The following is a 17,849-nucleotide window of genomic DNA, read 5'->3' as shown; positions in this document are numbered from 1 at the left end:
CCACCTTTTTTGTTGGAAGTTAAACACTTTTAATCAACATATACATAACTTTAATAACAAAGTTTATCTGTAAAAAGTTTAGAAATTAATTCAGTTTCTACTCATACTCTGTTCAACACCATTAATTAAATGTCCTCTATCCTTATGTTATGTATCGCCTACATAATCATAATAAAACATAATGTTCTAGAAGATTGTTGAATTCTATGAAATGGATATAAAATGATGAATGATAAATGATCGATATTTCAATTATTCTTTAATGTCAATCGTGACGAATCACGTGGTATTAAGTTATTCTTTGAGCGACAAAAACATGTTTATGGTTGTTAAATATACGTTTAGGCGCCATAGAGCATGTGGCAACTGAACTGTGAGTTCGTTGTTAAGAAGATGGCGATAATTATGTTTGACGTTACGTGAATTCATCGTCTGCTGCTGCTTTTGTAATAAGATATGTTGTTTTCTTTTTAGGAGTGTAAACAGCGCCTCCCGGCGGCTGAGCTCTGACACTGCAGCTCACCCCCAAGAACAACATGAGGAGGACACATGCTGCAAAGCTCTTCTCTAGTTCACATCGTTTGCGTTCTTTTGAAGTGGGTGTATTTTTATGTAATATTTAACGCTGAAGCTGTACTGACACAAGGGAGAACACTGCTGTGTAATATTAGTCAAGTAACAACTTTTATACTATAGATTGATTAACATTTTTAAAGGGGCCATAATATACAAATGTTTTGGTTCATAATTGTAATTTACGCCTCTACTTTGACATGCTGCCATGCTTTATTGTTCAAAAAGCTCTTTATTTTTCTCAGACTGCCTGTGCTGCAGCACCTCTTTCCACCCTCTGTCTGAAACCAGAGCCCAGTCTGCTCTGATTGGTCCACCGCTTAGAGATGTCGCAATCCTAGCCTTTCATGTACAACGTGTTGGGTGCTAGCCAGTAGAAGCAGGGGCGCCGTACGGGGCTGAAAAGTTAGGACGATTCTAAGGGCCCGTGACTGACAGGGACCCGAACTATTTTAGGACGTTAAGAAAAAAATGTTTAACCCTCCTATTATCTTCGTTTTCCCCCCCTTACTTTGGTGTTCACGGTCAAATTTGACCGGTCCTGTTTTAACTGCTGTTACATTAACACAAAACCATTAATCATCACCAAATTTCATTGAACACGCTTTCAAACTGTAAATATTATATCAGACTACTGGTATACAGGAAAAACTGCAGTAAATATACAAAGAATAGACACTGAACATGTATTAATTTGCGTGTGCCAGGTGTGATCCATGTGGGGGGATGGGCACATAAGAGCGGGAAATGTTTCAAATTGTAACATTGTTATAATGATCTGTTTCTACAATGTTTTCTCTGTGTGTGTGAGCGTTTGTGTCTCTTTTTGGCTCTATTAAGTGTGTGTGTGTGTGTGTGTGTGTGTGTGTGTGTGTGTGTGTGTGTGTGTGTGTGTGTGTGTGTGTGTGTGTGTGTGTGTGTGTGTGTGTGTGTGTGTGTGTGTGTGTGTGTGTGTGTGTGTGTGTGTGTGTGTGTTTGTATGTGCCAGGTGTGATTCACATGGGGGGATTGGGCACATAAGGGGGGAACACATCTAGGATGTGTGTGTGTGTGTGTGTGTGTGTGTGTGTGTGTGTGTGTGTGTGTATGTGTGTGTGTGTGTGTGTGTGTGTGTGTGTGTGTGTGTGTGTGTGTGTGTGTGTGTGTGTCTGTGTGTGTGTTTTATCTGATCCGGATGGTTACTAATTCCTTTTCTTTATGGCGGTCATCTTTGACCGGGAACACCATGGGTGTTACAAAGTTGACTAAATCATCCAAAATTCAATGAAAGTGGTGATCAGCAATTGTATATGTTCAAATGTCTATACTGTGAATTATATCATAAAGCCTTAGTGCAATCGAATGTAAAACTAAAAAGTTATGATCAATGAAAGTAGTAAATCGGTCAGATTTGACCCGAAGACAACAGGAGGGTTAATGTGAAATCTTTTCATGGGGCCCAAAATCCCTGGCGGCGCCCCTGAGCAGAAGCGTGAGTGTTACATAGTGATGTCACTATGTTGTTGAAGTAAACAAAGGACTATAATTGAGGTGTTTCAGGTAGGTGGGGGGTTGGGAGATAAACCCCCTCTGATTTTAGCCTTTGCAGAGAATTTACTTTTCCAAAAACCTATAAAACACAACCTATAACAGAAATGGAAAACCTCAGAAATCATAATAGGGCCTCCTTGAATGCAGTTAGTAAAATTCGCCTGTGGGGCTCAGAGTGTTTTATATGTAGTATACCTGACTATCATCATCTAAACAGGCAGGTCTGTGTTGGTTAGGGTCCAAAGTACTAAAATGAGCCTCGATGATGCATCATGCTCTATATGCACATCTTAAAAGGACCAAATAAAAAATAAAACCTATATATAGTTTATTAGTTAATTGTAACTTCTCTAAAGAAGGTAATTTAGGCTAATTATATTTTCTTGGGATTGAAAAGCTAACACATTTCAGAGTTGGCTGCCTTACTCGAACAGTTGATTTCACCAGTAATTTTAATTTAGAGTATTATAAAATTACAATGCTGGAGGTCCACCGGGAACATACAGTATACTTACCTGATATAGTAACTTTACCATTCAGCACAATTATTGATTGTGTAAAATTGACTCGGTGGCAATGCAGAATTCTTGAAAATATAAGATATCATGTATATCCTACTAAATATTTTCAACAGTCATCGCAGAACTATTGAATTTTACGCGAGACTTTCAACTAAAAGCCCGCAAAAAAGTATTTGTAAATGAGATTGTTTATATAAAGTTAAGTCGATATAGTTATCTTTAATTGCTACATTTTTATTTAAAATTCACGTACTTTGAACATAAATTAGTAAAAAAAAAATAAAAAAAGTACACGTGTCCTTCTTTGAGTCACTAATGAACTCAAGGTGTAACATCGTAAACAGGCTATCAGAATAAAGGAAAAGCATGGTGCATTAGTTTAGGGGGTGAAAGAGGGCGACGTGCAGCCACAGCCCTATTCGTGCTTACAACCTTTAGAAAAGACAAACTGTGTCCATAGGACAGCTATTCCACTGTAATTGGCATACACTGCCTTCTAAAGCTGAGGTGAGCGGTACAATGCATTGCCTGTGAAAGGAAACTCCAAAGCACATTAAAAGTGAATTACTTCTTGTGTAAAGTGTGTTCGGGTCATTCCGGTCACGACGCGCGCACCTCTCCAAAGCGCACACGTCTCCAAAGGCGCACTCCATACTTTCTAAAAGGCAGTCACATTGTTGAGGGGTTTCACAAGAGGTGTACATATGGCATCCGGGTTGCAATTAAATGTTTTTAAGATGTTTTTTCTTTCTTTAAGAAGTTTCCCTTTTTCCTTTTCTCTCTCTCCCGGCAGCTCTTTGCCAGGAAGAAGAAGAGGAGGGGGGCACATTGAATGGCTTCGCTGCTAGTTTGGGATGACAACAATCTGGTCAGCGAGTTGTTGGACTTTGATTGCCCCCCTCAAAACGTCCTTCAAACAAAAAGCTGAAGACGAAAATAAAGCCCCACCTGGTACCTCTGTTTGCTAAAATAATAATAAATAGATTTCGTATAATAAATAAGCAAAGGAGACTATAAAGTGAAGTGCTAGAGGAAGTATTAACCAGGAGCATCAGGCAGGTATCACCTGCTCGGGAGCTTGCTCAGTTTATTGTTAAATATTGTTAAATCACTTTTCGTAGCAAGTCTGCTCCGATATCTGCTATTTCCACAGCAACTGCGCGCTTGTGTTTGCCCACACTTTGCATAACAAGCAGGACACTGCAGCACACTGATAAAAAAATCAAGGGGAGACACTGACAACTCCAAACCCACACCTGTCCACGATATCCGAATATGGATTTGGCACAAATGATTATTTGTAAAGTGGTAATATTTAGTTTACTTTAGACTTTTCGTGCCTTTTATAACAGCAAAGCACCATCTCGTATCTCACTGGTATATTTGTCCAGTTTATTGAAAGCATATGGTTATCAGATTGTTCCCAAAACACATATTTAGACAGAAAGTTAAGGAGAGCTTTTTGTTATCCTTTGTTGGCAATTGTAAATCATGTTTGAGCTCTGCCACACTTCCCCTCCCCCCACTGTCACGACGGAAACGTGTCTGCATGTTGTTGACATATAAAAGTAATCTTTAACTTTCTAAAAGTAAAGTTACATTATTAAATCTAATGCGCGCCCAAGTTGTGCCAATAGTGGACATGTTTTTGGAGATGTCATAACGCACATATATAGGATCAGACTACAGCAGAAATATAGCTTTTATTGTTGTGTCACACGACCAGAGCCTTTGTACTATCACTTCCCACAACGGGTTTCACCCTCTCATATACTGTGTGTTTGGGGGGCTCATGCGTAATTGTCTTCATCCAACAACGTGAGCTTTGCGCTCTAACGCAATAAGCAACTGTTTGTCCAAATATAAAGGAATAAAAATGACTTTTTCTTTGATATAGATCCGAGTTTTTATGTAAACAGAGATGAGTGATTTAGTAAAAAAAATGGTGGCAAAAAAAATAAAATTACAGCGGTTTAAAGTAATTGAATGCAAACAAGTCATGTGATATGCGCACACTCCAAAAATATCCAACAGCATACTCTATATTAAACAATTATGTTCACAATAATCGTGAATATAACGTTTTTTTTAACCTCCATTTTTAGGTATGGTGAAGTTGAAGTTGATTTTGTAAGCTAGTTTTGGCATATTCCAATGGACACTAAGCACCCAGCACGGCATGTGCAGTGCGTAAAATGTGCCATTTCAAGTATCCATAAAGATAGAGATCCGATAACATATGCAAAAGCAAACTCACACTTCATGTTAAAAAGTGTTTCTGGAGAGTGATGAGTTAAATATTTGCCAAGAACTCCATTCTTATTCCAAAAATGTGCGCAAAAATTGTACGAAAATCATCCAAGTGCATTACTGACAGGATGTTATAACAATATATTGGAGCATATGGAAGGTTTTCAGGGAGAAGCAGAACATCGGTGATCCTGAATGATCACTGATTCTGAAGTCACACTTTTTGAAAAAAGTAAAATACATTTGGATGTCACTCAGGCTATACCGTAAAGTTCTGGTTAACCTGCATGGCACTTTATACCACACACATGCACTTGATCGAAATGACAAATAATACACAAAGAAATACAGCAGTGTGAAGTCTGAGAGTGGGGGGGGGGGGGGGGGGGGGGGGGGGGGGGGGGGGGAGAACGTGAAGGACGCGCTGCCTGGAAGCTGATTGGCTCCTGACAGGCTCTGTTGATTCAGGCGTCCTCCGTGCAGAGAGATAAGATAAAGGCCATATAAAATAGCAGAGATGCGCATCTATCCCTCACTGTCAGCTGCACAGCTCCAGTGACCGCTGACTCCAGCTCCAGAGAGGATTAACGAGGGCTGCATCCTTATCCAAGCATCACCTGTCAGGTCAGTGCAAATATACCCATCCATCCTAAAAACCTGCACTAGAAAAATACGTTTGCTCATAGATTATTATTTATAAACCTGTTAAAAACTCATGGAAAATATTTTCAGAGGAAGAAACAATCTTAAATTACTTTTTACTTTAAGTTATTTCACTTGTGTAAACCTATCGAACCATATATTATATGATTTTGGTTATGCAAAAGAGTATTCATTATTTCAACTCTATTTGACCTCAGGATGTCTCCTAAAGTTCTCTGCGCCTCCACTGATCTGCACACATCCAGAGACGCGGTGACGCGCAGCAGGTTTTCTCCATCTGCAGCCGGTGGCACTGCAGAGAACTCCGGGGAGAGCTTCTCTCGGAAATCCCAGACTGGCACAGGGGGGGAAGCCTCCTCAGGGAAACATGTGAAACAGATAAGCAGAGGTGAGCCGCGGGGCCGGCGCAGAGTGAAGGCCAACGACAGAGAGCGCTCCCGGATGCACAACCTGAACTCGGCCCTGGACGCGCTGCGGAGCATCCTGCCCGCGCTGCCGGAGGACGCGAAGCTCACCAAGATCGAGACCCTGCGCTTCGCCCACAACTACATCTGGGCTCTGACCGAGACCCTGCACATCGCCGACCAGCGGGGTTACCTGCAGGGGGGGTCAGGGCTTAGCAGCCCGGCAAGTGTCTCCTCAGCGGAGTGGGACTCACCTGCAGAGTGTGCGACCTCAGCTGAGTGTGACCAGAGAAGCTGTTACCCCCCCTCTCATCACATGAAGTGTAACATTTTATCAAGAGATCCATCCAGTGTTTTCCCTGTCACCTTTTATATCGAATCATTGTGTGGTGAAAATTACCAAAACTCTTGGCAGTGACTCACTTTTGATGAAAAACTCTGAAAACATAAAACTGCATTTCTCTTTATAGTTGAACACTTTTAGGCGCGTTTCTCTCCCACACATAAGTTCAGGGACATCAGAGCAGGTGTTTCCTTTCAGCAACCAAGGGCAAATACAAATACATGCAGTGACGTCACTGATTGAGATCCTAATTGGTCACTCACTCTCAAGCTTCTGCCCAATCAGATCTTACAAAAGCACCTTCACTGAGTTCCCAAAACAAACGTACTTTACAAAGATGATCATAAGTGTCCTTTAAGATCATTTCTGTTGTTTTTGGCATGATTTCCGGACCATGTTGCACTTCAAATTTTGAAAAGTTCTTTACTGGAAGAGCATGAAGCACATTGAATGATTAAGGCAGACAAGACAATTGCTGTAAGCTAAACATATTTATTTGGTAATGACATTCAAAAAGGTTATTTTGAGCTGTTTTTGCTGCATAAAAGTCTATTTATTTAATAAAATTGTAGAAAACATGTGTCAAGAAGTGGTTTTTCCTTGTTTCCATGATTCAAAAGAACATACTGAACATGTACAAGGACAAATATTATTCAAAATGGATTTTCCTTTTGTAGATGCCAAAGTCAATGTGCAAATCAACCTTTCTAAAGATGTCGTTTTTTCTCGTCGTGCCTACCAGGGACTGCTCTGAAACCTAATGCGAGAGACCAATTTAACGTTTTCGGAGTAGCATGAGCTGCTAAATGCTGTAATGTCTGGGATTATGTCATGCTGTCAGAGTGGAGTGTAGTCCGAGGCGGAGCCCAGCGCTCTACTTGGGGAACACGGTGACCACGTCGTAGCCCTCTGGAGGCGTCACTCGTTCACGTGCGTGCTTCTCACAATAAATCTGGTCCTCCACAAAGAAATGTCCCTTCTGTTTGAGGTTGACGTCGCAGTCTGTGCAGGTGTAGCACTCAGGGTGAAGGAACTTGTCCCTCAGCTTCACCACCAGCCCCCTGAAAGAGAGAGGTAAAGATCACATTTCACTTGATGAACACAGTTCTTAACTTCATCCAGACAATTATCCATGAACTGGATTTCAAATATTTGGATTAGCTTTCCATGTTATGTGCACTGTGAAGTGTAAGGAGCAAACCTACATGGGTAAAAGTGTTTGGACAGTAGAACATTACATCGATATATGACTGCTACAAAATTGTATTCTAAAATAATTGGCATCAATCTGATTCTTAGACCTCAGACACAGGGTTTCCACTGACATACGTGTTGTTATGCCTCTATGACACACAGACAGTAGAGAGACATGTAAGGAAACAAAGAGAGACAGACACAAAACTCAAGTCCAAGCCATTATGTTTCTGATATATTGCTAACTATGCCAGGAAATGGTGTGAAATCCGAATCAAAATAAGTACTAACCTGAACCAAGGCGGATAATATTGTTATTGCTACTACACATGCAATTTATGCAAACATTCAAGATTGTAGAAATGAGAGTTACATTTTTAATGTTTAAAATGGAGGTCTGATATCATTTAAAAAACACAAAAAAGCACTATACTAATTATCACAAGAAAATAGATGCAACATTTAGACTTCAAAAACAACACAACATTGAAATGATGTTAAAACCACAAAGGGTTTGTAAGAGTGTCTGGACACATCCATCAGTAAGTGGATCTGAAAAGGCTCGATGAGTAAACACAACATTCACAGTTCAAACCCGTCTCAACAAGTCTGGTTCTGCCTTTTTCAAAGTATCCGCCTGAATGCTTTTTATCATCTCAAACCTGGTTTGCTTGCTTTTTAATAAAAAAAGGTTTCCAATCCCAAAACCTTTCAAACACAGAACAATTCAAAGAGAAGAGAAATCGCCCCACCACACACTATTGGATCAGTAAAAGTTGATCGACGATTATATTTGAATGAGTCTATAGATTGTTTAGCTTTTTAGGAAACCCTACATGTGCCTTTAAAAGGATATTACATCTCAAACAGGAACTCAAAGTAGGTTGAAAAAGTAGAAGAGAATGTAGTTGAATGGAAATAAAGTATTTCAAGGCGACTGCTGCCACACTTTGGTATTGGTAATAACTACATTCAGCCACAAGGGGGAGACAAACTGCAGAATGTGGAGGATGAAACCCTCTTTAATGGTCACACAGCCCACACAGTGAAACGTGACCTCTGCATTTAACCCATCCTAGTACTAGGAGCAGTGGGCAGCACCCGGGGAGCAATGGGGAGTGGGGGGGCGTATGGTGCCTTGTTCAAGGGCACCACGGCAGGGCCCAGGAGGTGAACAGGGACCTCTCCAAGTATCAGTCCTGGCGACCTTACGGCTCCCAGTCCAAGCCCCTATTGACTGAGCACACTCCAGTAGAGACAACAACCTTTTGTGTTGCGTCACAACATTGTGGACATTTTAAGAGTAAAAACACTACGCAAGATTACCAACAGGCGTCATTGAAAGTAGCGTCTAGAGATTAGATTCCGATGAAGCCATAAACACTGCTCTACTTCCTCAGTGTTGCAAAAACAAACTGTAAAACATTACTGAGGAATCAGAAAGTACTTACACAATCCCGGATCCACATTTGTCACAGGAGGGTAACTTGTCCGTGTTCCCCACCGAGGATCCCATCTTTGTTGCGGGTGCTTTCACACTCCTGAACCCGGACGGTTTATCAGGGTCACCTACACACACACGACCATACACGCACACGCACACGCACACGCACACGCACACACACACACACACACACAATCAATCCTTCAGGTCTCACTGGTTCCACAGGCATCTAGCATACTTCCTTTTTTGGGGGATTTTGTCCTTTTAAAAACACCCAAGAAATATGTAAAATGAAAGTGAAACATTGTAAAAGGGAATTGCTCGACAGCTCTTTGAGGAAGCTGTGAGGAATAATTTGGATGTGTACCTGTCTCGAGGATCTCCTGAAGCACTTTGAATGACGCAGACTGTCGGGGGGGCTCGTCATACTCCTGGTTCTCCTGCAGCATCTTGTACACTTCAGAGTCTGCGACTACAGGGGGCATCTTGCCTGCCTGCGAAGGATCTGAAGCAGCTCTGCAAACCAAGAGTACAATTCAATCTGTCTGCAGAGACTAGACAGCAATCACTTTTCATTATTCCTGATGCATTAGGAGTTATAAAAGTGCACGAGAACCAAACCGTTTTACATGTACACCATAGGACTTGCAAAAGAATTAGAACATTTAAGCAAGTATCCAAGAGAGTGGAGATCTTACACTGTCAAATCTTGTTCTTCCTAGTTAATGTGACATTGTTTATCTTCTCATGGTCTTAAAGGTGGCGTTTAGTGACAAATAGTCAAATTGTATTTGCCTTTAGCCGAGTGGTTACTGTTTGATGGGAGATGATTCACACATCAATAAGAGGCGTGTGACTGAGCTAAAGCACGAGGGCAGCCTTTAGGGCATGGAGCACGCTGTTAGACTTTGACCTGCAAACAACGCACTGCTGTGTACGGGGGCAGGAGCAACACTATTCAAGAGACCCAATCAAATATGTATCGTTTTAAGAGTAACCTTTATTTTAGATGTATTTCATTTGCTATATCTTGCGTGAGATTGGCCTTCATACTAGGAACTGAAGCACTTTCCCTTGCCAAAGCATTCCATTGACTGCAGAACAGGACAGCTTCTGGTCCACCACTGCCTCTGTTTCTCCAAACAAGAGGCGTGCCAACCCTCATCTCCTGTAGGTCAGACTATACATAAAACAATGCAACTCCAAAACACCAGAATATCCTTTTCATCTGGATCCAGTCTCCATTAGGACCACTTGACATAAAGCGGTGTCTCAGGATACTGTTACAGCCTGTTTCTGTTTTGTCAAAAGGTCAAATCATATTTCCACCTAGTGGAGACCTCTGAAGTCCATGGAATTTGCAAGACTACAATTCCCACAGAGCCAGCCTTTTAAGACACGCACATGGGCATTCTGTGTGGCAACAGCTACGAAACACAGTTCTAATTACGCTAAAATATAACAGTAAAACAGACCATCTATGTTTTCTATTTGGTCTTACTTGTGGCTGAGCTCATTGGCTGTCACGATGGTTTTAACTTCGTCCACTGCCTCGTTGAAGTCCTTGATGTTCTCTGAGGAGTAGAGACCTGAGGGGCTGTTGTACTGGTTGGTCACCACTGTGGGGCCGAAGCCGCTGAAGGGCAGAGCGCTCCTGTTGTGGGTGGAGCCTATGTGTTTCACCTCCTGTAGAAGAAATGGAAAATGGTACTGTTCAAGCTTTTTGTGAGTAACCAAGCATTGAAGTAGTGAGCGCAGGGATTTGTGACATAACTCACACACAATCAGTCTGAAACATGCAACACTCGCGGTGCAGCTCGATGCAATGGTGGTCACTACTTTTGACGCCTTCAGATGTCACTTTATCATAAACTTGCACATGTAGAAACATGCAGATGACTTCCTGTTATGACATATTACTCAATATCTGAAAACACCCAACCTCTGCTGTTTTCAACAATGAATACAAATGTTTTGCATCTGCACATTTTAGAAATGAAACTGTTCAGCTGAAAAATATTTGCGTCTTGAACTGCTGCTTCCAGTTGGACTCAGTCACACATCATTTAGCAGGGATAATGTAGACTGGGGATTTGGCCTTAATTATAGCGAATGCTTTTTAAAGGCAATTACGTCATGACACTGGCATCCCATGAAAGTGGCGCATGTAGCTCATGCTTCGCAGTAGGAACACGGAAATGCCTCCACAAATAGCTCATGCTTCAAGCATCCGACAATGAAATAGCAGAATATTCCAGAGTCTGAAACTGACACACTGAAACTAGCATTGACCAATAGCCCTAAATGTAAGAAGCATTGGTTTAAAGTACTAAAACAGTGAAGTGACAGACTCCAAACAAGCTTTCCAAACATGTGGAGTAACAAAAAACATCTGTGACACACACACACACACACACACGCACACACACACACACACACACACACACACACACACACACACACACACACATACACGGCCAACATGAATTCACACTTTGGCCGCAACTTTCCGCTCAGTGGGCAGGAACTGAGGCTTGCGTCAGAGTTGGCAGATAAACTGCCGTCTCCTAGGAAACCTCCTGTTGGGAAGTAAACAATGACTTCATCACTGGTAGTATAAAAGAAAAGAAAAAAGAAAATCAGCCCACAAGGTTCTGTGGGCGCGGTGGGAAATGAACGTGCAGGCTTCCAGAAACTCTATGGCTACCTGTAGAGATTCCAGTTACAGGCTGAGTTAAAGAGGTATTCAAAGATGATTCTGTCTGATGTTTAGATGGTGGACACACACCTTTTGCTCTGCTGCCAGATTCATCTTGTATGGATGTGATCTCCCTTCCTCAGATGAAAGCGGGGACCACAATTTAGTTTCTGACCTGCAGAAAAGAAGAAGGACAAGATCACAACATTATCTTACAATAGCTTTAAATGCAACAGCTTATCTTGTGTTACCTGTGTAGCGGCACAGAAATATACCATGCCTGTGTATTTCAATGCAACAGACCCTTTGCATGTTTATCATTTAGCTCTGACAGCTCACCCAACCCTGCATTCAACACATTCCCTCTTAATTTCAACAAACATATTTGTTTCAACCTGTCCATTACGACACCTCTGCTACTTGAAATCATGGTATGATGTCATGCACTGACGCAGTTGCAGATTTGCAACACAGCTTAGCATACACACACTTCTCAAACTCAAGTGCAACAAAAGAGAGACTTAAGCAGGATGAATAACCATCACGTCACTCCCTGAACACCTGGAGGGCAGCTGTCTCATATTACTCAGGGTTTTTCAGGCCCTGCGGCGATGCAGATCAGACTGGCACATGTAGCTACAGCCCACCTGTCTACGGAGAGCACCATCTCCTCGATGCACCCCTTGATCTTGTTCTGCGCCGCCAAGTGAGTCATGGGCTCAGTCGGTTCTCCGTCGATCGCCAGGATCATGTCTCCAATACAAAGGTTGGCCTGGGCAGCTTTACTCCCTGGGGTGACCTACAACACAGGAGACATGATTAATGATAGGAAAACACAACTCTTTTTGGGCTGTATCGAAGCTGGCATACTTAACCCTTGGAACTGCAACAATAAATCAAATGATAGGTCAACAAAAAAATAACACCAACTTTTTGGACAATCTATTAATCCTTAAAGTAAAATGCTGTTTTTAGCCACTTAATATGGAGATGTTCTGCTTTTCAATGTTTTATATCATACGACACGTAAAGATATCAACTTAGAATTTGAGAAAACAGGATGGAAATGTCTTCATTTATTGATGTTTTATAGAGCGAGCGATAATATTTAGGCAAAAGTAAAATGTGTAAACTAATTGATAATGAAAATCATGGTTGGCTACAACCCTATGTGATGATTTGAGATTGTACTTTTATTTTTTAAAGAAATATATAGAAATAACACCACTTAAGCAATACATATCTTGAATCATTAATAGGTGTAAACCACACCTTTGATTCACTGTACAGTCAGATATAACTTTATAGTCTGAAATCTTGTTTTCTAATCAGAGCTTAAATCGTACATAGTTTAACTCTGACCTTCACACACATCTCATTATTTACAGTAAACACAGACACTCGCAGAGGTGTTTCAGATAGAAAACAGCATGAAGCAGAGGGAGATTCCAGCTCAGTCCAGGAATTCCTAATCACTTTTCCATGGGTGGAGTGTAGCGACCACGGTAACAACATTTACAACAGGAACAGCAGCCGACACTCAGGCGAAGTACACAGAGGAGGCTCATACTCTGAGCCACTACTGACACAGGACTGTATGATGTGTAATAAAGATTTGCATTTAAGTTCTGTTGTGAAGTAACACAATGGGTTGAAAAAGCTCGAAGAGGCGTTCAGGGACACTCAGGGATGTCAAAAATAACAGATTCTTTCACCAACATAATACTTTTACTTTGAAATTATGACTTTTAAAATAATTATGACAGCTGAAAGTTATCAGAAAGTCTGCAGACACTATGAAATACCGGTAACGGTATACTTACACTACAGTGTTGTTTAACTTGTAGCATACATTTAAGTTTACAGTTAAGTATTGTATAAAAAAACATAATTCACCAGCAACTGAAAAAAGATATCTCAAATAACATTGTAACTGAAATAGGGAAATAAAGCTACAACAAGTGCTCGAATTAAAACGCTGCAAAGTCATTAATGTCAGTAGCTGAAAGTACAACATGCCGACACTAACAATAATTCAATTTAGCTACATGTGTGACATTAGTTTATTCTCTATGAAGTAACGTTAGCCTTTTGTTAACACCAGCTAACTTTAAATAGCAGTGTGTCCTCGAGAGGACACAGCGCGAGGTGAGACCTTTTGTCAGCACAAACCCAGGTGTGGTTACACTGAGTTATGAAGGAGCAGCTAACAGTAACACTTACCCGGGAAATAGTCAGGGGCTGCTCGAAGTCCTTACCGCCAACCAGCCTAAAGCCCCAGGGTCCAGGCCCCTTCACGACTACCCGGAGAGGCATACCGTTAATTTAAGTTTTTAACCGAGTCGTTACGGTGTTCAAAGCTATGCCTCAGACCACCAGTTCACTTCCTACAGCATATGACATGTGCAATGATCGATAGGCAGAGTTAGAGCCGCAGCATCAGAGGAGGTGGACCCTCAGGTTACAGTCCGACGAGTAGATTTTGAAGTTTCCACGCTGATAAGTGAGAGTACACAGATCGTGTATTGAGAAAATGGATCACTCCATATTATCTATGGAGAACTGACCAGACTTTCAGGGAATTCAGGAGATTTGGTCCTAGTGGGAGAAAGAGCCCCAGGAACAGCAGTAACCTTTATATAACCATCCATTTGTCTTAAAAGACTAAATCTAGCAATTACTTAATCCTTATAATATGTACCCATGGCCAAATAAAGTGTATTCCTCTGGGCCAAAATCTATAAAAAAAAACCTCATAAATGAGTTGCACTGGGTGTTAAAGTTCCCTTAAGACAATACACTTGGGCACTGTTTGTTTTTTGGAGTCAGTCCCACATACAAATGACTGCTGCTGTACATATTTAATTGAGTGTTAATCTTCAGGACTGCATCTAAAACAGTGTCCAATAAGCCAAAAACATACGTAACATTTGCTAAAAAACTGAACTGCAGTGCCCAGCTGAATTAAGGTATGTTGGTAGTTTAAAAATAAATAAAAATGTAACAATACATTTTGAAGTTAAACATCGAAGAGTGGAGAGCAAAGCCAGAAAGTGAGACAAACTGCATTGTTGGTTTTGGTCTATTCTTGGCATTTATTTACAACAAGAAAATAGGTTAAAGACTGACTCATCCCTAAAATTAAGAATAAAATGTTCTTCACACACACAATCAAAAATGCCTCAGACCTTTGTTTTTGTTCTGTCCTGATAAAATAAAAAACAGGAGAGAAAATGTTATCTTCCCCCCCTCTTCCCCATTGTTTTTGTAAGGACTCCTGTGTGTTATCACTTGTTTAAAAAAGCAATGTGTGTCGAGAAAACACTGGCACATCAACACCAGACATCTGTTACTTAACATGCGCACACATTATTTTTGAAACTTTGTTTTGAACACATTTTTCACCCACAATAGTTTGTATTTGAATGCTGATTGGGGGCTGTAGTTGAATAGCCTCATTTGGAATTAGATTTTTTTTTTTCTCAAACTGACCCCAAACCAGCAAATTACACAATAATTCAGCAATCATTTGAAACATGGTTAAGAACGTAAATAAATGTTTTAAGTTCTTATATGACCATCAGTTAAATAATATCTTAATGGAGCTTAAATAAATAAATAATAAATATTCGCTACCAAAACGGCCATTTGGGAGCTGTGTTTCCAAAGTTTAAATGCATGTATTTGAAAATAAGTGTTCAAATGACTTGAATTGTATTGAACAACGTATATAACTTTGTAAACAGATGTGTTGATTACCTTTTTTTTTTCTGTTGTTAATTGCGTCCCCGATATACTTACATTTATTATTTAAGTATTTTTATTTCATTTGTTATTCCTTCTTCTTCTACAATGCGAGAAAAACATGTTTCTTCACAAATTCAAGGTAAAACGGAGCGAGTACACACACTTTGGTTTGAAATACTTACTTTAGTTGCTTTGAAAATATGCCATTATATGTTATACTTTTCACCTCAATGAAAATAAACTAATACCGGAGCAGAGTGATCCCTCTCCACGATTTTCTCTTCTCAGATGAGCTCCTGTGTTTGTTTTAGGGATGTCGGCCTGCCGGTACGTCACCGTGTTTATATGCAAGTTTACCATTTATGGTAGAGCTAAATCCCAGGATGTGGAATGTGCCGCTCCCAAAACTTGAATTCCTGCCAGAGGATCTCTGTTGAAAGTGGAGAGAAAAAGCCCTGACCGAATGAAACACGTCCTCTCTTGTGGGCTGTACTTGCACCTTTAACAGGCCTTAGGGCAGCCACTGCAGACTGTAGGGCTTTCAAGTTACGCACTTAACAATGCATAAGATCAAGTCAAAAGAAAAGTATCTTTGTTATGGCTGTACAAACACAGCTGTCAACATCAACACACTAATGGGATGTTACCCATCTGACAAAAATAAAAATGCCATAAGTATTTATGTACTGACAATGCAGAAGGAATCCTCTAAGATCTATTACAAGCTTATTTCGCCCTTGAACAAAAGACCATTACAGCTCCACCTTAAGCTCACATGAATGTGCGTCTGCTCATTACACAGCCACAGAGAATGTGTCTTCACATGCTCATAAACTTTTATACTGCTGCATGACTTAACACCATAAGCATGTATAGGCTAAAAGAACTTTAAATGTACCTCTACCTCTGATATCATTCAGATCTTTCTGGAAATCAAAACAGGCAACACACCAAATGGTTTAAACGGTTTATTAAATATTGCATAATACCGAAGTCACAGCAGTGTATAGTTTATTTTAATATTGTCAATGTAACAGCACTGCAAAATGAAGCAAACAAACCAAACCTGTTGCAGGTTGTGCGTCTCAAACTAGTCCATTCTTATGATTATTAATCATTACGTTTAAAGCATTGAGTCACACTTTTAGGTACTTGCACAGTACAAGTTCTTAGCAAAATGTTCTCCCATCACAGAGACTAGGACTAATGGGAAAACCATGGTTATATTAAAAATGTCATGAATACATTTCAGTGATACTCCCACAGAAATGAATGAAAATGAGGCACAATTTCGCATCAAACATAAGGCATTATGATCGTCACAAATGGCAGGGTAATGTTCATATGCGTCAAACTTCCTGTGCTCGGTAATGCTCCACTCTGTGCTTTAGCAAAAAAAAAATCCTTCAGGTAAATAAACCGCTGCAAGTGACAGCAGTCCTTTTTTATTTTACATATTTACAAACCTTTGTGTGCCATGCTGCCTAATAGTCTGCATTTTTACATATGTATGCATTGCGCCACATTCATATATTCATACATTCATACATCCTGTGAGGTTTTCTGGAGCACGAGACAATCTAGGGTGAGTTGTGTTGTGACTAAATGTATATCAATCCATCAGATAGTTTGTTTCTTTAACACATTCATGCTAGGCCGGAGTTACACAGGAACAAGAATGTTTAGCCAGCAGTGGAGGGAAAAACATGCTTTGTGGTGTAACAAAATACCTGAATATGATATCAGTGCTATACAGGCAAACCCATAATGCAGCGTATTACCTTGAGAAAACATTCCTTTGCTATTGTTGGCAAAATTGTCAGTGGTGACAGGAAGAAACTCCTTAATTTGTCTCAACAGCAAACACTGATTGCTGCTAAATTTTGTTAAATTAATGCACTTTGTCAATTGTTAAACTTCATGTATCACTTATGGTAGCCACAAACAGCTTCAAACCATGTTCCAATCAGGTCAATGTTTATCATTGCTGCGCAACTGTAACCAAAACATAATTTAAAAAAAACAAAGATATAGTAAACATACACTTTTAGATTTAGTGAGAGCTACTGTTTTATCTTTCAAAACTTCACATTACACTAAAAAGGAAGGCCTTCTGATAGTCTGGCACTGTTTGATTAGACATGTGTGGATTGGGGAAATGATCCGACTTCAGTCTAAAACTGTCTTTAAAGGGACAGTTCACTCAAAAAAAAAAAAAATTTTTTATCTCCCTTAACTGTAATGCTATTCATCATTTCAAATGTAGAGTTTGTGAGATGCGGAGTGTTGCAGATTTTGACCGTAAAGACGTCTACCTTCTCCCTAAATACCGGAACTAGACTAGGCTCAAAGTGCCGGAAAAATAAAATAGAAAACATCCAACGGAATGTCTCTTTACAGAAATCCTGTCTTGGCTATTCAAGATTATCCACAGTCCTTATTTGGAGCAGTTTCATGAAGGAACTACTTTCTTTCTAACAAA

At 40.3% G+C, this 17,849-nt stretch overlaps 2 protein-coding genes across 2 annotated transcripts; one reads left to right on the top strand and one right to left on the bottom strand.

Annotated features, from left to right (window-relative positions):
- Positions 1–5,415: 5,415 nt before the first annotated feature.
- Positions 5,416–6,284, top strand: neurog3 (neurogenin 3). Its single transcript, XM_079688706.1, is given in 3 exon segments — positions 5,416–5,498; positions 5,735–6,125; positions 6,128–6,284. Coding segments are annotated over 2 exon segments (420 nt in total). The 5' UTR covers positions 5,416–5,498; position 5,735; the 3' UTR covers positions 6,158–6,284.
- Positions 6,285–6,760: 476 nt separating this feature from the next.
- Positions 6,761–14,109, bottom strand: pdlim1 (PDZ and LIM domain 1 (elfin)). Its single transcript, XM_079688696.1, has 7 exons — positions 13,844–14,109; positions 12,268–12,419; positions 11,711–11,795; positions 10,424–10,608; positions 9,290–9,438; positions 8,930–9,047; positions 6,761–7,345 (listed from the first exon to the last, which is right to left on the bottom strand). Exons 1-7 carry the CDS (start codon positions 13,934–13,936, stop codon positions 7,159–7,161), a joined length of 969 nt encoding a protein of 322 aa, XP_079544822.1. The 5' UTR covers positions 13,937–14,109; the 3' UTR covers positions 6,761–7,158.
- Between the last annotated feature and the right edge of the window lie 3,740 nt (positions 14,110–17,849).

The sequence above is a fragment of the Notothenia rossii genome, assembly GCF_949606895.1.
Source record: "Notothenia rossii genome assembly, chromosome: 6".
NCBI classification, from domain to species: Eukaryota; Metazoa; Chordata; class Actinopteri; order Perciformes; family Nototheniidae; genus Notothenia; species Notothenia rossii.
This window is presented reverse-complemented; position numbering and strand designations above follow the sequence as displayed.